The sequence below is a fragment of the Microtus oregoni genome, unplaced genomic scaffold (genome assembly GCF_018167655.1).
Source record: "Microtus oregoni isolate MIOR12 unplaced genomic scaffold, Mior012 000002F_ref0000024, whole genome shotgun sequence".
NCBI lineage: Eukaryota > Metazoa > Chordata > Mammalia > Rodentia > Cricetidae > Microtus > Microtus oregoni.
The window spans coordinates 32,859,534-32,877,344 of NW_024543061.1; the positions used below are offsets into that span (position 1 = coordinate 32,859,534).

At 43.4% G+C, this 17,811-nt stretch overlaps 1 protein-coding gene across 1 annotated transcript in view; it reads left to right on the forward strand.

Annotated features, from left to right (window-relative positions):
• Window positions 1-17,811, forward strand: part of CUNH3orf20 (chromosome unknown C3orf20 homolog) — a 61,189-nt gene that overhangs the window by 2,887 nt on the left and 40,491 nt on the right. Inside the window, exons 2-8 of the mRNA XM_041641217.1 lie at window positions 4,256-4,379; window positions 9,284-9,475; window positions 9,562-10,115; window positions 11,126-11,266; window positions 15,785-15,901; window positions 16,614-16,622; window positions 16,967-17,102. Of these exons, the coding sequence (XP_041497151.1) occupies window positions 9,641-10,115; window positions 11,126-11,266; window positions 15,785-15,901; window positions 16,614-16,622; window positions 16,967-17,102 (878 nt within the window). The 5' untranslated portion in view covers window positions 4,256-4,379; window positions 9,284-9,475; window positions 9,562-9,640. The remainder of the gene's footprint in view (window positions 1-4,255; window positions 4,380-9,283; window positions 9,476-9,561; window positions 10,116-11,125; window positions 11,267-15,784; window positions 15,902-16,613; window positions 16,623-16,966; window positions 17,103-17,811) is intronic.

The following is a 17,811-nucleotide window of genomic DNA, read 5'->3' on the forward strand; positions in this document are numbered from 1 at the left end:
CCTCTGCAAGAATAACAAGCACTTTTAACTGCTAAGACCTCTTCGTTCTTTTTCATATTAAGTCCTCAAAGTACACTGTTTCCCACAGTGTAACTGAGCTTGCATACTCACAGTGTAACTGAGCTTGCATACTCATTTTTCACCAGAAACATTTTATCTGTATTTAGGTGTCATAAAGCAGTTGAAAAAAAACTTCATATCCAAGTTGTCCCAAACAAACATTTAAGTTCTCTGATAATTGAATTGAGTGAAAATTTAAGAATTTTCATTGCTTTTTTTTTGAGATGTTAGGTTTTATCTTACACATGCTTGTCAAATGCACTACCACTGAGCTACAGCCCCAGCTTCCATTTTCAAGTTCAAATTTTATTTGTTATTATTATATGTATATTTGTGTGTGGAGTGTATGTGCCATTTGTAGAGTTCTATTCCACCTTTACATGAGTTAATTCCAGTTCAGACTTAGGTTTCCAGGCAAGCAGCTTTACTCTGTTATCTGGCCCTCCTTCTCCACCATTTTCATTTTCAGTGAAATTGAAGTTGAATTCCTTTCTTGTCCTAACCTCTTCTGAGTAGGACTGTTCCAAATGATCATTTACTGGTGTTTGTGGTCCCTGTGCATTGTCTACCTGTTAGTGACCAAAGGACTGGCAAGTCAGTGTCTTCCAGATGCACATCTAAGACACTCTGTGACTGTCTTACTTGGGGACAGGAAGTGGTGAAACCTACAGAACATTCCTGCATCTTATTTGTGCCTCTGGAGAGCAAAGCAGACCGTTTAAGAAGAGGCTGTTTTGAGTCCTTGTTTTCATTGTAACCTCTCTCCGGGCCCTGTGTGCATTGGTGCAGTCAATCATTCTGCTGGGCTGCAGAATTCCCAAAGGAGAATGTTCAAATCCATATACATGAGATGCATGTTGTACCTAGCTATACATTTGCCAAAGACTTGGGTCATTCCCCAGGGTTGCTGTTCAGCTGGCCTAGTTGTGACATACAGATGAGGCAGTGGAATTTAGAACCTGGAACGGGGGTGGGTACTGGTCTTTACAGTTAACACAGCAGGATAGCCACAGCATATGTAGTTCAAGTTTTCTTTTGAGCCAGTGAGGCAAGCTGAGTCAATTATATATCAGACTGATCACATAAAATGCTACTTAACCAAGGTGAGTGATGATATTGAAGATGATTTGGTGACTTGGAAAGGTGAGAGGAGACTAATGCTGACTGACTGTGAGGACTCACGTGGTTGGTAGAGGCTGTGGGCATTTGCCTCCATGTTTGAAGAGTAGGCAAGTGTGGTGCATGTGTACTGGTGAGGGCTTCAGTGTGGTGGGGTCGATGCTGATGTCTGGGAAACTGGAAAGTCAAGATGCTCATGTGAAACCATGTTTTCATAAGAACCCATGTTGGGGTTGGCTGTGCATGCCTTTGATCTTAGCACTCAGACAGGCAGATCTGAGACTACCCTTAGTCTACATAGTGAGTTCCAGTCCAGCCACAGTTATACAGTGATAATGTGTCTCAAAAACAACTAAATTAAAAATAAAATAAGCCCTGACCTCTGGCAGAGCATTGGTGCTTTGCAGTGGTTTCTTACATCCAGGCTGCGCATGTGTGTGTACAGTAAATGAGTATCCACCAATAGGAGCAGTCAGGATCTTTTCTCCTTTTCACAATCACTTTGAGTCCCTTCCTCCCTCCCTTTCTTTTTCATTTAAATCCATTTCTAACTGCCCTGTTTTTCCTTACTTCAGAAGCCTATATGCTTTTGTCAGTGTGGCCTGGCTTCAAGCATTTTCTCTAGGCTGTGCTTTATCCTCTTCTGTGTCTTGTTCAGTGTCAGCGTTAAGCTCCCCTGAACTGGAAAGCTGGTGTCCACCTTTTCCTTCTCCACCTGCTTCATCCTCTCCACCCTTCCACAGTTATTGTGGTCTGAGGTTTTGTGAAAAGACCTGGCTCTGCTCCCTACATGGTCTCCCAGGTTACAGGTATTCTGAGTTGTGCAGGACATGTGGTTTATGTAAAAATCTTTCTCTAGCTCTATGGATGCTATTTTGAATTTCTAGAGAATGGTGGTCAGTGCAGTGTAGAATGTAAACTAAGCACCACAGGGCTGGTTTGCTTTTGCTTAAGATTTCTAAAACTGAGCTGCTCAGTTATTTTCAGTCACTGCCTAGTAGTTCATTAAAGTAACAGAAACACACAGGTCAGTGCTCAGACTTGTTAAGAAGGAACTACCAGCTATGGCATCTTTCAGATTGATTTAATAATTGTCTTATGCTGTAGCCTTCCCTCTGCTTTTGAAATGTTGCCTTGAGCATCACTTTGAGACATGCTATCACTAGTTCATATGGACAGACATTCTTGATCTCTCCTCAGGAAACCCATCTCAGTTGGGACTTGTTAACACTGCAGTGGATGTCCCTGCAAAAGGGCCAGTTATTTAGAAGTGTTGGCACCCCAGGACTACATCACCAGGGTTTCATGTTGAGCCTTGGTATAACATGAGGTGAAGCAGACTGCATACTAGCTCACCATGTGTGCTAAGATGCACTTTTCCGTGCAACCTATTTTCTTCCTTGCTAGAGAGTTCTCTAGCATCTCTCCCTCAGGTGCCAGGCAGCTCAGAGGACAGCAGGGATGATCATTTCTGTTCTGTCACCCACAAGCCATGCTTGTACACAAGACAGTCAACACAAACCACCTCCTACAACCAGTCCCTTAGAGGGACATCTGTAACTAAAGCCAGAGGGAGCCAGAAAGTAGAAAGGCAGGACCAGATGACCTGAGGAAGCCTGCTTTCTCTTTGAGTATTGTTATATGCACTGTTACCCAAATGTGTTTATGGCTCAGTGCCACAACAAGGAAGAATGTGTGTCCTTCCTTTTAAATCTCAACACAAATTTGCCTCCTGTCACATGTGCCTTGCTGTTTTGTGGTATGTGTGCTCACAGCAGTGTCACAAAAAGTAGGAGTAATTTGCTGCACAGTGCTGCCATGGCCTAAATGATTGAACATTTCAACTCCATTGTGACCTGAAGTGCTGAGCATGCATTCTGTCATCATGTGCCCTTGGCAGTGCTGCCTGAAATGTTTGAATACACAGCAACCTCAAGCTTTAGTTTAACAGGCATGATTCTGTTCCATCTGTGGCTCTCTCCAGCCCACTGTCCTCAGAGGGCTCTGTTATAACATCATGTGTTTTTTTTTTCCTGTGAACTGCTTGTTGCCTTCTTAACTTCAGGGACATCTTTTCGTCTCCTTCTTTTGACACTTCTTTGGGTGTTATGGTGGTTTGAATGATAGATGTCCCTCTATTTTTAGGCATTTGAATACTTGGCCTCCATTTTGAGGCACTATTTGTGTGGGGGGGTGGCGAGTAGGAGCTATGCTTTTTTATTTCATAGAAGGTTATAGTTAAGAGATTACCTTGGTCTCAACAAACTTTGACTTTAAACTTTGGACTTTAAAACACTGCTGTGACTAAAGATTACAGGGCTTTATAGTTTAGACTGAATATATTTTGCACTATGATATGGCAATGACACTATGGGGGCCAGGGAGTGAAATGTGATAGTTTTGAACAATGAATGTCCCTTTGTATTCTCAGGCATTTAAATACTTAGCCCCTGGCAGTGTTGGGGAATGTGGCTTAGAAGGATCTCATCATTGAGACAAGTTTTGAGAGCTTAAAGACTTGTACCATTTTCAGATTACTCTCTGCTTGCTGCTTGAACTTTGAAATGTGGTCTCTCAGCTGTTTCCACCACCATGCCTTCCTGCTGCCATGTTTCCCCATTGTGATGGTAGTCTTGATCCCTCTGGAACCATAAGCCCTTCCTTCCATAACTTGTCACCTCAGTAGAAACGCAGATATACAGATATCCATGGCATTTGCACATTTTTCTGAAGTGTGATTCCTATTGAAGGCAGTTTCATTTATTCTTCCTTTTGACATCGAAGTTCTCCAAGGCTCAATTCTGAAAAAGTGAGTGGCAGAATAAAAGTAGACAAGAGAGTAGAGTAACCTAAAATGCTACTTCTCAGGAATCATATTTGATGGCAAGAATAGAGGTGTGAATGAAGAAGTAGATTTTAGACACTAGGAACAAACACAAAAGAAAGGGTCATCTTTCTATGTGAGAGAATTTGGAGACAGGCAAAAGGGTGGTATGGGGTCCTACAATGTTATCAGTAGTTTAGGTTCTATTGTTCTATATATGGCTACCTCTAGCTCATGGCTTCCCTCTTCAAGGTAACCTCGTGGTTCAAAATGACTGCTGGGAATATACCCATCTCATCCCTTCCAGGCAAGACGTATGAGAAGGGCAGTGAGTGACTGAAAGGTGTGTGTTCTATAAAGACAGCCTCCTTTACAGGTAAGTCTCAAGGTCCTGTACTCAACAGCTTCATATTCATCTTAGAGATAGACTGTAGTTAGATACTTTTTAAGGCTAATTTTGAAGAGATGTAGTATGTTACCTGGGCATTTAATTAAAATAACATTTCTTTTAAAATTGCTTCTTAGATCTGAGTAGATATGTTTCCAATTATATAAAATATGGTAAGCATATGGAAAAGTGCTTAGCATCTCTAGACACATGGGATTGTAAATCAAATCACTACCTTCATACCCAGTGTGATGATACCAGAATCAAAACAGTAGTGACAAGATTTGTTCACAAGGACATATAGAAATTGGGATCTCTGTACCATTGCTGGTGACTGTGAAGTAGGGTTACTGCTTTGCTAAAGCCTGGAGTTCTTCAGAAAAGTAAACATTGAGCACTGGAGCAATGGTGCAGTCAGTAAAGTGCCTGCTGTGCAAACTTGGGGACCTGGGTTCTGAGCCCCAGTGTGGGGTGGAGGAGTAAATGGGGATGGGGAGAGACAAATGCCAGTCCAGCCAATCAGTGAGTTCTAGTTTTAGAGAAAGACAAAAGTGAAATGGAGAATGGTCAAGAAAGTCACTAAAAACTAATCTGTAGCCTCACACACACATGCATATGTACCCTTCCACACATGTAACACACCCCACCCCACACTCACAGATATACAGGCTAGTAAGAGGACTCAGCAGGTAAAATGCTTCTTGTGCAACCCTGCATAACTTAAGTTGAGCCCTTTGAATCCATGTAAAGCTAGAAGGTGAGGGTCAACTACATACAGTTGTTCTCTAATCATACAGATGTACAATGATAAAATGAAAAACAAGATCTGGTGTTTTTTATTTTGTGTATGGGTATTTTGTTTGCATATATGTTAATGTACCACATGCATGAGTGATGCCGTCAAGGCCAGAGCAGGGCATCAAATCTGGAACCAGAGTTATAGATAGTTGTGAGCCACCATGTTGGTGCTGGGAATTGAACTTGGGTCCTCTGGGAGAGCAGCCAGTGCTCTTAACCACTTAACTATTTCTCCAGCCCCATGGCACCTGCCTTTATTCCCAGCACTCAGAAGGCAGAGACAAGTGAATCTCTGGGAGTACTGAGGACAGCCTATTCTACATCATTTCAGGCAAACCAGAGCTACAGTGAGACTGTCTCAACAAACAAGCAACAGTAAAACCCAAAAAGTAATGAAGTACTTGTGCATGCTGTTACATGGGTGAACTTTTAAAAATTGTTTTGTGTATGAGTGTTGTGTATGCATGTATGTCTGTGTACTGTGTGTGCAGTGCCTGAAGAGGTTAGAAGAGGGGCATTAGATTCCCTGGGTCTGGAGTTACAGATGGTTGTGAGTTCTAAGAACCTGGGTCACTCTGCACTGCTGATCCATGTCTCCAGGTCATGGCTATTTTTTTTTCTTTGAGACAGGCTTTCTTTGTGTAACCTTGACTGTCCTGAAACTTGATCTGTAGACCAAGCTAGCCTTGAACTCAGAAATCTGCCTGCCTCTGCTTCTCCAGTGCTGGAACTAAGGCATGTGCCATCATGCATGGCCCATCACAGATAAACTTTAAAAGCATCATGGCAAACAAAACAACCATCACAAAGGAGCATGCATATTTATATTTTTATTTCTTCTTTGAGAATTTCATACATGCATATAATATATTGTGACCTTATCCACACACACCCATTCCTTCCTACTACCTCTCCCAAAATCCGCTAATCTTTTCACCTGGTAACTTCTTGTCTCTTCTTTCTTTCTTTCTTTCTTTCTTTCTTTCTTTCTTTTTTAAGAAAAGCCCATTATATTGACTACCTTTCCATTTCTGTGACAAAATACCATGACCATAAGCAACTTACAGAAGTAAGAATTTACTACTTTGGCTCACTGTTCCAGAGGGAAAGCCTGTAATGTCAAAGAAGGCGTGGCATGGTACAGGAAGATAACTGTTTACAACTTTATTTACTCACCCAAAGCAGAGAGAGAAAGTTAGATTGGGAAGTGAGGCAAGGACAAAAACCCTCAAGGCCAACTCCGGTGACACTTGAGTCAGCAAGCTTGCACCTCCTTACAGGCTCCCAAAACTTCTCCCAGAATAGTGCCACCAATCTAGGACCAAGAGTTCAAATATGTAAGCCTGAGACATTACTCATTTAAACCACCATGCCCACCAAGTCCAATTAGTGTTACTGGTATGTCCATATATAACACACACACACACACACACACACACACACACACACACACATATATATATATATATATATGCTGGGAACCATATATATCCGTGACCATATTCTCAAACAAACATGACTTCTTCCTCCAGTAGCCATCAAGTACCAAGAGCTCTTAAAGGGGTAGGAAGGATTCCCTTTATATTAAATGTTCAGAACAGGCAAATACGGGCTACTAGGAGATAGGAGCTAACTCAATTGATATCTTGCCGACTGTGCAAGTATGAAGGCCTGGATTTGACCTCCAGTACTATATTTACTGTGCAGTAATTCCAGATTTCTGGAGAGAAACAGATTTCTGGAGCTCATTGATCATCTGGTCCCGCCTATAAGTGACTCCCAGTTTCTAGTAAGAGACCCTGTCTGAAAAGAAACAAGGTGTGTGACTCTTGAGAAGCAATATCTAGTCTCCACATTCTTTTTTCTGGGGGGGGGGGGGGGAGTGAGACAGGGTTTCTCTGTCCTGGAACTAGGTCCATAGACTAGCCTCAAACTCAGAGAGATCCGCATGCTTTTTTCTCCCAAGTGCTGGGATTAAAGGCGTGTGCCACCACTGCCCAGCATAGTCTCCACATTCTTGCACAAGCATGTACATACATCTGCACATACATATGTATATGAACATACATAAAAAAGAGGCAAATCTGGGACTGGAGAGAAGTCTCAGTGGTTAACATTTGCTGCTCTTCCAGTGAACCCAAGATCAGTTTACAGCACCCAAGAAAGGCAACTCACAACTTGTCTATAACTTCAATTCCAAGGGGATCCCATGCCTCTGACCTCTGCAGGCACTTGCACTAATACGTACGTACCCACATGTGGATGTACATACCTACACCTTATTAAAATCATTTAAAAAAATCTTAAAAACAGGTAAGTCTATATACACAGGCTAGGTAAAGTTGTTTGGGGTGAGCAAAAGGGGAGTGATAACAAATATACTTGTTTAGGAGATGAACTACTCTAAAATTCAGTAATATTGGCTGCATTTCTGAATATACAACACATAAATGTTCATTTTATAAAAACTGAGGCATACAGTGTGGGGTTTATAGCTCTGCTTGCTCTTTTATCTATATGTATAGCATATCTTCATAATTAATCTCAAGTGGTAGGAACTAATTAAGAGTATGGGAGAGAAGTTTCCCAAACAGTTAGCATTGCAAGGATTTCAGGGATTGCTTGGTCATCTTTTTTTCTTCATTTTAGTCCTAAGTGAAGGAAGAGGAGGAGGGGGAGGAGGAGAAAAATTAGGGTGGGATGGTGAGGGTGACAGGAGAAGAAATATCATCATATCTGCCCTGTACAGTTAGGGTCAGACCTCTCTGACTTGCTGCCCCCCAATTCCTGAGATTCTGAGTGGTGTCTTTGTTCTGTGGACTGACCATTCCAGAATAAATCTATTTTTTCTGAGTCTACAAAGCTGAGAAATGGCAATGCCAGAGGTCAGCAGATAGACACAGGAAGCCACTTTGTCTTCAAGCCTGTAGAATATTAGGAGCTTTGTCCTATGGGACTCTTGCTGTTTGGGAACTTTGTTCCTGATGGGCAAAGATAGATCAAGGCCAGGAAGAAGTGGTATAGTGTTTGCAAAAGTCTTCATGCTAGGGACAGACATCTCCCAATCTAGAGCTCTGGTTGCTCTTCAGCAAGTTAGGATAGAACAGTCTTTTCACCACAGGTTGTGCACAGCTAGTGGGCATGGACCTCTGCAAGCACTTCAAGTGTGTGCCTGAGGAGCTGTCCTGGAATGGTCCTGGAACTTGGGGTGGGCCCCCAGATCAGAGCTTGAAAAGGAGAAGAGGATTGCCTGTGTGGGGAAGTGGTGGTCAGGATGGAAAGTGGAAAAGGGGATGACTGGGAAGCTGCACTCTGCCAGATGCAGCCAGCAGCCTACCTCTGCTCTTGTGGCTGACATGGCAAGCATACTAGATTGGCTTCTAGATAGATGGTAGAGATAAGCTAGTACTGTAGGGAGAAGCTAGAAATGCTACAAGAGGAAAGTCCTGCATGAACTTCCTTCAAATGGACAGTCCCATGTGTTGCCCTCTTGTAGAAGTTCACATCCTCATGAAGGCCCTCAGAAATAAGCAGGCATTATTGGGCATTGTTCTTGTTCAGCATAAGATCTGAAAGAGGATTTATGTTTTCACAAATGTGTCATCATCTAAACCCAACCCCCTGCCTCCCAGTGCTTACTTGAGCATTGAGACTCCTTAAGCATCTCGGTTAAAGAAGGAAAATGCTCCCCACAGTCCCTAACGTTAGGTTATGCATTTTTCACACTGTAACATCTCCACAGTTGTGTTACATCTTCCAGCCAATGGCATCTTTATAACAGTGCATTTTCCAATTGTTGATGTTCTAGACTTGGTAGAATGTGGTCTGTGCTATCAGATACTGAATTGTGGGGTTGCATTGTCCTTCATGCTCTGTCTCTGGTCTAGGCTGTACACGTTGAGTAATCGGATACCCAGCCCAGGTTTGTGACCAGAAGCTTCCATGTCCCTTGTTTCTGGAAAGGGCCAATGGCATCCTTTCATTTTTGCAGACTTTTGTCAGTAGACCACAGGCAGATCTTCTGTCCTCAGGTTGCTAACTAACAAAAGTATGGTGAGATTTTCCTCCTTGCTTTGTCCCTTTTGTTCATCTAGGTACTCAGTTTCTGTGGCCCTCTCTGGAACCTCTCTGGGCCCATCCTTGTCAGCAGACCTTTCCCAGTGTAACTCACCCACATTGCTGTTCCTGGGAAGATGAGGGAAGGGAACAATGCTTTATTCTAACATGGAAGAAGGACAAGAAACTTTCTTATCCTTCTGAGACAGAAACTGCTGGCTCAATGACCTGTGAGAGCTATTTCTGCATGTACACTCCATCTTTTCTCAAGGCTTCTCTGTAGGTAAGAACTGACCCTAGACACTTCTCTTCTTAGACTACAGAGTCTTTACAGCTGAAGGTCCCTCTCCTCTGAGATGGACAGTACCACCTAGCAGTATGCTTGCCCAGGCAACATGAACCAGGTCAAAAGTAACCGAGAACTGTTCCTACAATACTCAGCCACAGCCCCCAAACTGCTGGCCCACGTCTCCAAACTTCTCATTTTCTGCCGAAACTCAGGCATTACCATCCCAAAAGGCATCAGGAATATCTTTGAGTTCACCTGGGAGGAACTCATCTGTGACCCTGCAGTGCCCACCCCATCTGAGATCCAGGATCTGGTGATCAGCTTTGGAACTCCTACAGTGGTGCTTGCAGAGGTGATCCCAGTGCAGGTCCCCTTGCAGAAGAAGCCACCCCCACCACCCCCACCACCACCAGTACCGCTGACAACCCCCAGTGGGGGCAAGCACTCGACCACCACTCCTGCCTCTACTCGATTGGTGCCCACTGGTCAAGATACCCTGCACAAGTTCCAGCGGCAATCCATCCACCTGCTGACAGAGCTGCTTTCCCTGAAGATGAAGGCCATGGTGGAGTCTGCCTCTGGTAAGGCTGCTCACAGATTCCCTTCCCCTCCGTTTCTGAACAGGTGTGTGTGTATGTGTGTGTGTGTGTGTGTGTGTGTGTGTGTGTGTGTGTGCACGCGCTGTGTGTGTGCACATGCATAACATCTACCCCAACAGGTATAAGTTGAGCATCCACAATCTAGAATCTAAAATACTCTGCAGTCTGAGGATGTTGATTGCTCACATAATGCCACAGAACATTCCACAGCTGACAGTGCACGGTGATTCGAATTCCATGTCTGAGTCCCATCCCCAGATATCTCCATATGTAAAGGAAGACATTCCCAAATCCCAGTCTCCCTCAAAGTCCCTCACTGTTTTAGCTCAAGCCCTGTGTTAAGGGATACTTAACCTATATAAGTATGCACTGGAAATGGGAGTGGTGGCCTTGGGTCTGCTGCAAGAACTATGCTTCCCTCTTCCCTGCCCAATACTCTCCTTTTGCCTTCTTTGCTTTCCCACTTTCCTCCCAGTCACCCATCTCGAGTGCCCATTCAAAAGTTAGCAGTGTTGGCAGTGAGACATTAGAGACACTGCAGGGAGCATTTGGGATGATGATACAGAGGTGGAAAGAGCTGCATTGGAGAGAAGAGACATAGAATTTATGAATCAAGAGCCTGGTCCACCCAATGCCAAGAAAATTCTGAGCCCAGTGCCTCCAAACTGAAGGCATCATTCCAGGGATGGGGAAGAACCCAAGACAGTGTCAGCAGAAGTCTCTTGGAGGCCTCAGTACTCAGCTGTGGGCAGGTAGGTCGGCAGGCAGGGAGACTGGGAGTAAAGTACTGCCTGCTGATCTTGAGCTCTCTGCTCAATCGAGTGTACATGTCAGGAGCTCCTCACCTTTACATCAGGAATGAGTTCATCTTTTCCTGGGCCTTCCTAGTCTTCCACTATTTCCTGGATCATTTGCAAAGGTTTTTTTTTTTTTTTTCTGGAAGAGACATCCTTGCCAGGAAGAAAGCACTTTGTCTTTGTTCATTCCTTCAGCAGGCGCTAATCCTCTGGACATCACCAAGCGCTTTGTGGAGGCCAGCCAGCTTCTCCATCTCAATGCCAAGGAGATGTCCTTTGACTGCCTGATTGGCACTGTCGGAAAAAGCTGCTTTAGTTCAGCACAGCTGGGGAAAGGTGGGTACCCTCCTGTAGGGAAAATATGCAAACAGAGCCAACAAGAAGGTACTAGGAAGGTAAAAGCTACAGTTGAAAGGCCAAAGCTCCCAAGAGCTGAGGTGGCTGTGGAGTAGCAGGAGCCCTAGACCCTAGCTGCTAGCAGGGACGACTCACACACCTCTGGTGGAGGACAGCCTAGTTTTTTGTTGGTAGAAATGTCTATACCTCCCAACTCACCATGTAACTCCTCTTTCTAGTTCTAGAGTATGCTTCTCAAGAGTAAGCTTCTAAAATTTCCAGTCTGTTGCACACCAGCCCTTTAGTACACGTGGTAAAGATGTCATAGCAATGAAATCACTACTCAGATTGCTGTCAGTCCTGACGCTTTATGTCTGAGCTCACCTGTTCATGGCATATGGGCATCAGCTCCCATCTGCTGGCCACAACTCAGCCCTTACATACAAGCAGTTCTACAGGAATGTTTATCACAGAACCATTTGGAAAGGCAGAAAGATTAGAAACAGCTTTCTATCAATGGCGATGAATTACGGTTCATGCAGATACTGTTTCATAGTGAGCATCAAAAAAGAACAAATCAAGCTGGGCACATAACGCATACCTCCCGTCCTGAGGCAAGAGAATTAGGAGTTCAAAATTGTTCTCAGTTACCTAATGAGTTCTAGGCCATTCTGGGCTACATGAGACTCTGTACCCCAACCCTAAAGCATTAGCAACTCAGCAGTGTAGGTAATTCTTAAAAAATATCATCTGGCAAAAGAAAGTATGAAAGGATGTGTTTGTGGTGATTTATTTAATAGTTTAATATAAGCAAAGAGATGTTGTTTATGAATATCACAAAATACGGCTGAACAGAATAGGAGGAGAAACATTAGAGGAGGTGATCTTTGGAGATATGGAAGTAGGGGAGCAAGATCTGCAATATCACAATTCACTCGGGTCAGCAGTTCAATGTTTGTAATCTGTTTTCATTTCACATATTTACCTGTGTGCGTGAAGAGACCAGCTAAGCTCTACCGACCTTCTTAGCAAATATCAAGTGCACTAAACTGTAAAAGTAACAACACTGCCATGCTGCTCATTTGATCCCAGGACTTAGGAAAGTTTGTACCTAATACCAACATCACCCTGAATATGCACAGCAACCACCATTGTTCTTTCTACATCTGTGAGTTTGAATGTTTTAGAGTTCACACATGAGTGAGCTCTTGCAGGATTTATCTTTTGTGCCTGGTTTATTTCACTTAGCATAATGCCCTCTAAACTTCTCTATCTTGGTGTAAATGGTAGGATTCCACTACCTTTTAAGACCAAATACTATCCTACTCTCTTTATGTATCACATTTTCTTTATTTGTTCACCCACTGATGGATACTCAAGCTCATCCCATTTGCCTGTTGGAAATTATGCTGCAGTGAACACGGGTATACAAGTATCTCTTTTATGATCCTGACTTCATTTCCTTTAAATTACCTGCAAGTGGGGTTGCCATACAGTAGTTATATTTATAAGTTTTATTATTTTTTGTTTTGTTTGATACAGAGTCTTGCTCATAATTTTCCTGCCTTCGATTGCCAAGTGCTGTGATCACAGTTGTGTGCCACCCTGCACAGCAGTTTTAATTGTTCAGAGAATCTTTATTATGGTTATATTCAGTTACAATGCTACCACAATTACAAAACTCTTTCTTTCATGCCCTCATTAGCATTATTATTGTTTTTATTTTTCTTTATTATTATTATTTTGTTGTTTTTGTGACAGGATTTTTCTGTGTAGCCTTGGCTTGTCCTGGAACTTTCTCGACAGACCAGGTTGGCCTCAAACTCCCAAAGACCATCCTGCCTCTGCCTCCTGAGTCTGAGATTAAAGGCAGGTGCCACCACCACTTAGCTATTGTTTTTTTTTATTTTTGATAAAAGTCACAAAATGATATTTTATTGTGACTTTGATTTATGGTCTTCTGATGATTAATAACTTAAAATATCTTTTTATATATTGTTGGCCATTTGTATGTCTTTAGCAAATATCCATTCTGATTTTTTTCCATCAACATCCCCCTATGATGTTTTATATCTTTAGTTTGGTTTGGTACACTAGTGTTCATTTGAATGCTTAGTAGTACTGTCATTAGACCTCAGAACAAATCTTATACCTGTGCTCTGTCGCCTGAGGAGTCAGCCACCATTTCACTACTCCCTGCCGCCAAGGCAGTGACTTTGTCAAGCTCCCCTGATGATTGGAGGTTAAATACCTGATAATGATAGACATATCCAGAGTAAATCAGTTAAGTAGTAAAATTCCAGATCTAGGAAAAAGAATAGGATTTCATGGAAGTTAGTGAAAGTAATATTGGGAGTCCATGAAAACTGCTGGTGCATGCTATGGTGGGACTAAGAGGTGATGAAGAAGTTCCAGGACAGCCAGGCCTACTCAGAGATCTCACAGCAGGAAAAGATGCCAGAACAATGGAAAAGCCCCTCCCATCATTGAAGTCACTTATAAATCTCTCACTGGTTGACACTTGGTGCAGATATTTATCTCTCTCGCTTTAAAATTTTTATTGATTGCTATTGTATATGTGTGCATGATGTGTACATGTGAGGTAAGAGCACAGCTCTATGTAGAATTTGTTCCCTCCTTTCATCGTTAGACAGGTTCTGGGGATTGAACTCAGCTCATCAGGCTTTCAAGCTATCTCCCTAGACTGAGATAGTCTTCTATTTTAAAAGGCTCTGAGGATCTTTTTCCGGGCCGGGGGACGGGTAGGTGGTCAAAATAGTCAAATACAGTGGAAGGAATGGTCCATTTATTTCTTCTGGGAAGGCTTTCATTTGACTCAAGATTTTAATTAACTAATTTCCTGGTGCATTAAGTTCAAAGTTTGATATTTTGTTTCAAAATTTGTGTTTTTATGGGATGCCTTCTAGTAAGTTTGCCTGGCATATATCCTTAAACATACCCTTTGCTAAGGAGATGTTTTCCTGTTGGAAGACTGCTTTCTGCTTGTCTTCCTGTCACGATACCTGCCCTGTTGACTTGTCAGAGACTAACTCATGGCTGCTCCTTTATTCTCCTTTGACAGTGGCATTACTGAGTAAAAAATTCCAAAAAGAAAACACTCTTGTTATCTTGGTTCATGCATATACGTTTTGATAGTATTGCCATTGTCTCTCAGTTTCTGTTACATGTCAACTGAAGATGTTTGCTAGGTGGCTATATGGTTTGCAACATGTGCCATGTGAGTGGGGCTAGACTCCAACACTCAAGTTCCATATTTATCTAAGAACTTAGCTTCACACGCTTTTTGCTTCTACTTCTATATGCCAACTGTATTTTTCATTCTGTTGCATTGGTTAAGACTAATTTCCTAGGTGAGAGATTACTGGGGCAGAGGATTACAGTCTGTGCATAGCTTTCCACATGCTTTTCTCTATATGGACAGACTGACCATTAGCTCTTACTCATTTTTCTCATTTGTGCTGGAGTAGAAGGTGCTGAAAGCTGTTTTCATTTTAATAGCTGAAGCATTAGCAAAAGTGATTGTTCTTCTGTTTTGCTCCTCCAGGGTGGAGACTCTGTCTTTGTTTACTTAATGAGGTTGACTTTACCATTTTCTTTATGAATTTGAGTGTGTTGAATGAATTTCTGAGTGTTTTCCAACATTGGTTTTATGCCCAACCAGTAACATAACTGTATATGGGGAAAGAACCAGTGAATGAGGCTGTAGGTTTTCTTAGATGACTGTAACTAGGAGTGCAGATATTCTATAGAGACCATTTGCGCTCTTCCCTTTGGCTGTCAGACTACTGGCACATGAACCCCAAAGAAATTGAATTTCCCCAAGAGCCTCATGCTTGGGAAGGAAAAAGACTTGAGTCTTGTTGCCAATCAGTGGGAAAACTTGTCTCCAAGAAAGAGATTTCACACAGAACAGACAACTTGTAGGACATAGCTCAGAAGCAGGGTTTGTCAGTGTTGGACAAGCCTGCACCTGGGGAAGGACTACTTGGTGATACATAATTCTTGTCCTCTATTATAATACAAACCTAAGACTCAGGTATCAGGTGGTGGCACAGAAGACAGTGTGATGCTGTGGGACTGAGAGGCTGTTGGAAGAACATCTGATTCCCATGCATTAGATAACGGGAGCGCCCACTCTCATCCCTTCCTCCCTACTGCCTAGATTTGTCCACACCTAGTGCCAAACTGACACGTGCAGTTGCCCTTTGAAAATTTTCCCCTGTGCTTTCTTTCTGCTCCTCATGTAAGTGTGAGACACTCTTCACCCTGAAGAGGCTGGGGCAGGGAGATCTGTAAAGGGAGCCTTAAGATGTTGCTTACTTATTGTGTTCTTGTGTTTATGTCTAGAAGTCTCTCGTCAGAAGACTTCCTGGTTGGTTTAGGTAACTTTGCAATATCTGGCCCACCATCTTGTTTGAACAAGAAAACTATATTACATTTTTGTAATTTAGGTAAAATTGTAAGAGATTGTAAAGAAGATTCATTCTTCTTCTCTAGACTCCCCCATGAACATCTCTGCCATGGGAGTGAACACTCCCTATCAGCTGGTCTACCAGAATTCCACAGCCTGTCTGAGCTTCTCCCTCTCCACAGGAAAGGAAGGCAAGAAGAAAGGTGAGAAAGAAAATAGTGTTTTCAGCCAGATACACACACTTCTCTGTGCCTGTTTCTCTGGTGGGGAGAGTCCACACCCTCTATCCTTGATGATGGTGCATTGGGAGGAGAAATGAATGGCTGGATCAGCATCTAACCTGTGCAGTTGGTAGCATGGTTAGATCTCATGTCTGCTAGAAGGATGCTCAGCTCACCGAGATTCAGCAGCCTGTGACACAAATCCTTATAAGCACTCCAGAGCTGCAGCACATCCAGTCACTACAATCAGAATTGCATTCCATTCCAGTGTGTGTCCCTCATGCAATTAAGTCCTTCAACCCAGGTAGTATCCATATCTGATGCCTGTGAATAAGACAGCTCTGTTCAGCCACACAGCCAGTGGAGAAATAGTGATCTTTGTGTCCTAAACTTAGCAGGCTCAAGTTCTGTGTTCTAGAGGGGCTACAATGCATGAGCAGAAATCAAAACCACAGAAGACTCCCTTGCCCTGTTGAGAAAGGCCCACTTAGAAGGGAAGGGAACTTTAGGGGAAAACAACAGGTGAGAGAAAGCAGCTCCAAGGGGAAGGGCCTGCTGAGAGTGAGAGAGACCTTAGGACCTTCCATCCACCCTGCCAACTATGACGACAACATAAACGAGACAGACAGGTAGGGGAGGAGTGGATAGTAAAGGAGGGCAGGGTTGGTTCACATTGCCCCTTTGATTCCCACAGACACTGGAGGTAAGGCTGGAAGTTGAGAAGCTTGAAGCCAAGTCTTCACCCATCCTTGCTGCCTGTGTGACTTGTCTTCTCATGCTTCACCCTCCTTGGTAAAAGGGAACTGTTTACAGGGGCCTATGGAAGCATCAGCCACACTTCATTGCTGTTGTTACTGTTCATTGCTGTGTTCCTCAGTCTCTGATGTACCTTTAATTATTGGCTGGCAAAGTTCAGCCAATGATCCCCATTGCTGCAGAGTATAAGAGCCTCCTAACATGTTCTGCAGCTCTCCCCCAAGAGAATGTGATGCTCAAGAACTCCCCTCTGAAGCCCACCATATTTCTACTCCTTACCTCTAACTACAGGCAAAAAGGCTACAGATGAGCTCACGCCCCCACTCCCACTCCCACGAGTCCGAACCCCTCCTGAAAGCACTGTCGTTGAGTTCCAGGACCCCTGCCCTGAGGCCCGGGAAAAGCTGCAGGATATGTGTCGTCACATGTGAGTGCCTAGATGTAGGGATGGTATCCATAGGAAGTGGGACACAAGGATAGATGGGTGTCACAGCAGTAAGTGCACCCCCCATGCCAGTCCTACACACACACACACACACACACACACACACACACACACACACACGAGCCTATGGTCCTTCCAATTTATAGATAATAAGAGAAGTAAAGCAATTCCTGAGCTTGCCTAGCTCTGTCAGCCCAATTCCTGTTCAATGCTCTTTGCCTCCGTAACATCCTCCCTCACCCAAGGAAGTCCTTTGTGTGGCTCCTGGCAATTCATAGACTTTATGCCCCAAGTGCTAATTTTTTGGCATGATTTTCCAAGTGTTCAAAAAATCTCCCCCAAAAACATATCATCCACATAGGTGATTCCTAGTATATTATTTGGGGATACTGTGAGGCCTCACAGAAACCCATTTTTCTAAGGGCCCAGCTCATAAAAACTAAAATCCCTTTCATACCTAAGTTATATATGTCTCCTGGGATCATAGGCCCAGGGTACAGGTAGGCAACAGCCACCCAGTTCACCTCTACACTATGACATTCTAGATGGATCCCACCTGGAACTTGAGGAGGGGGGGGGTGAGGGAATAGTCTGTCTCCAGCTGCTCCCGAGTTTGCTCCATAGAGCTCCACTCCATAGGTCCAGACAGTCAGACACAGCTGGTCTTTCCAGGGCATATTGACACCTTCCC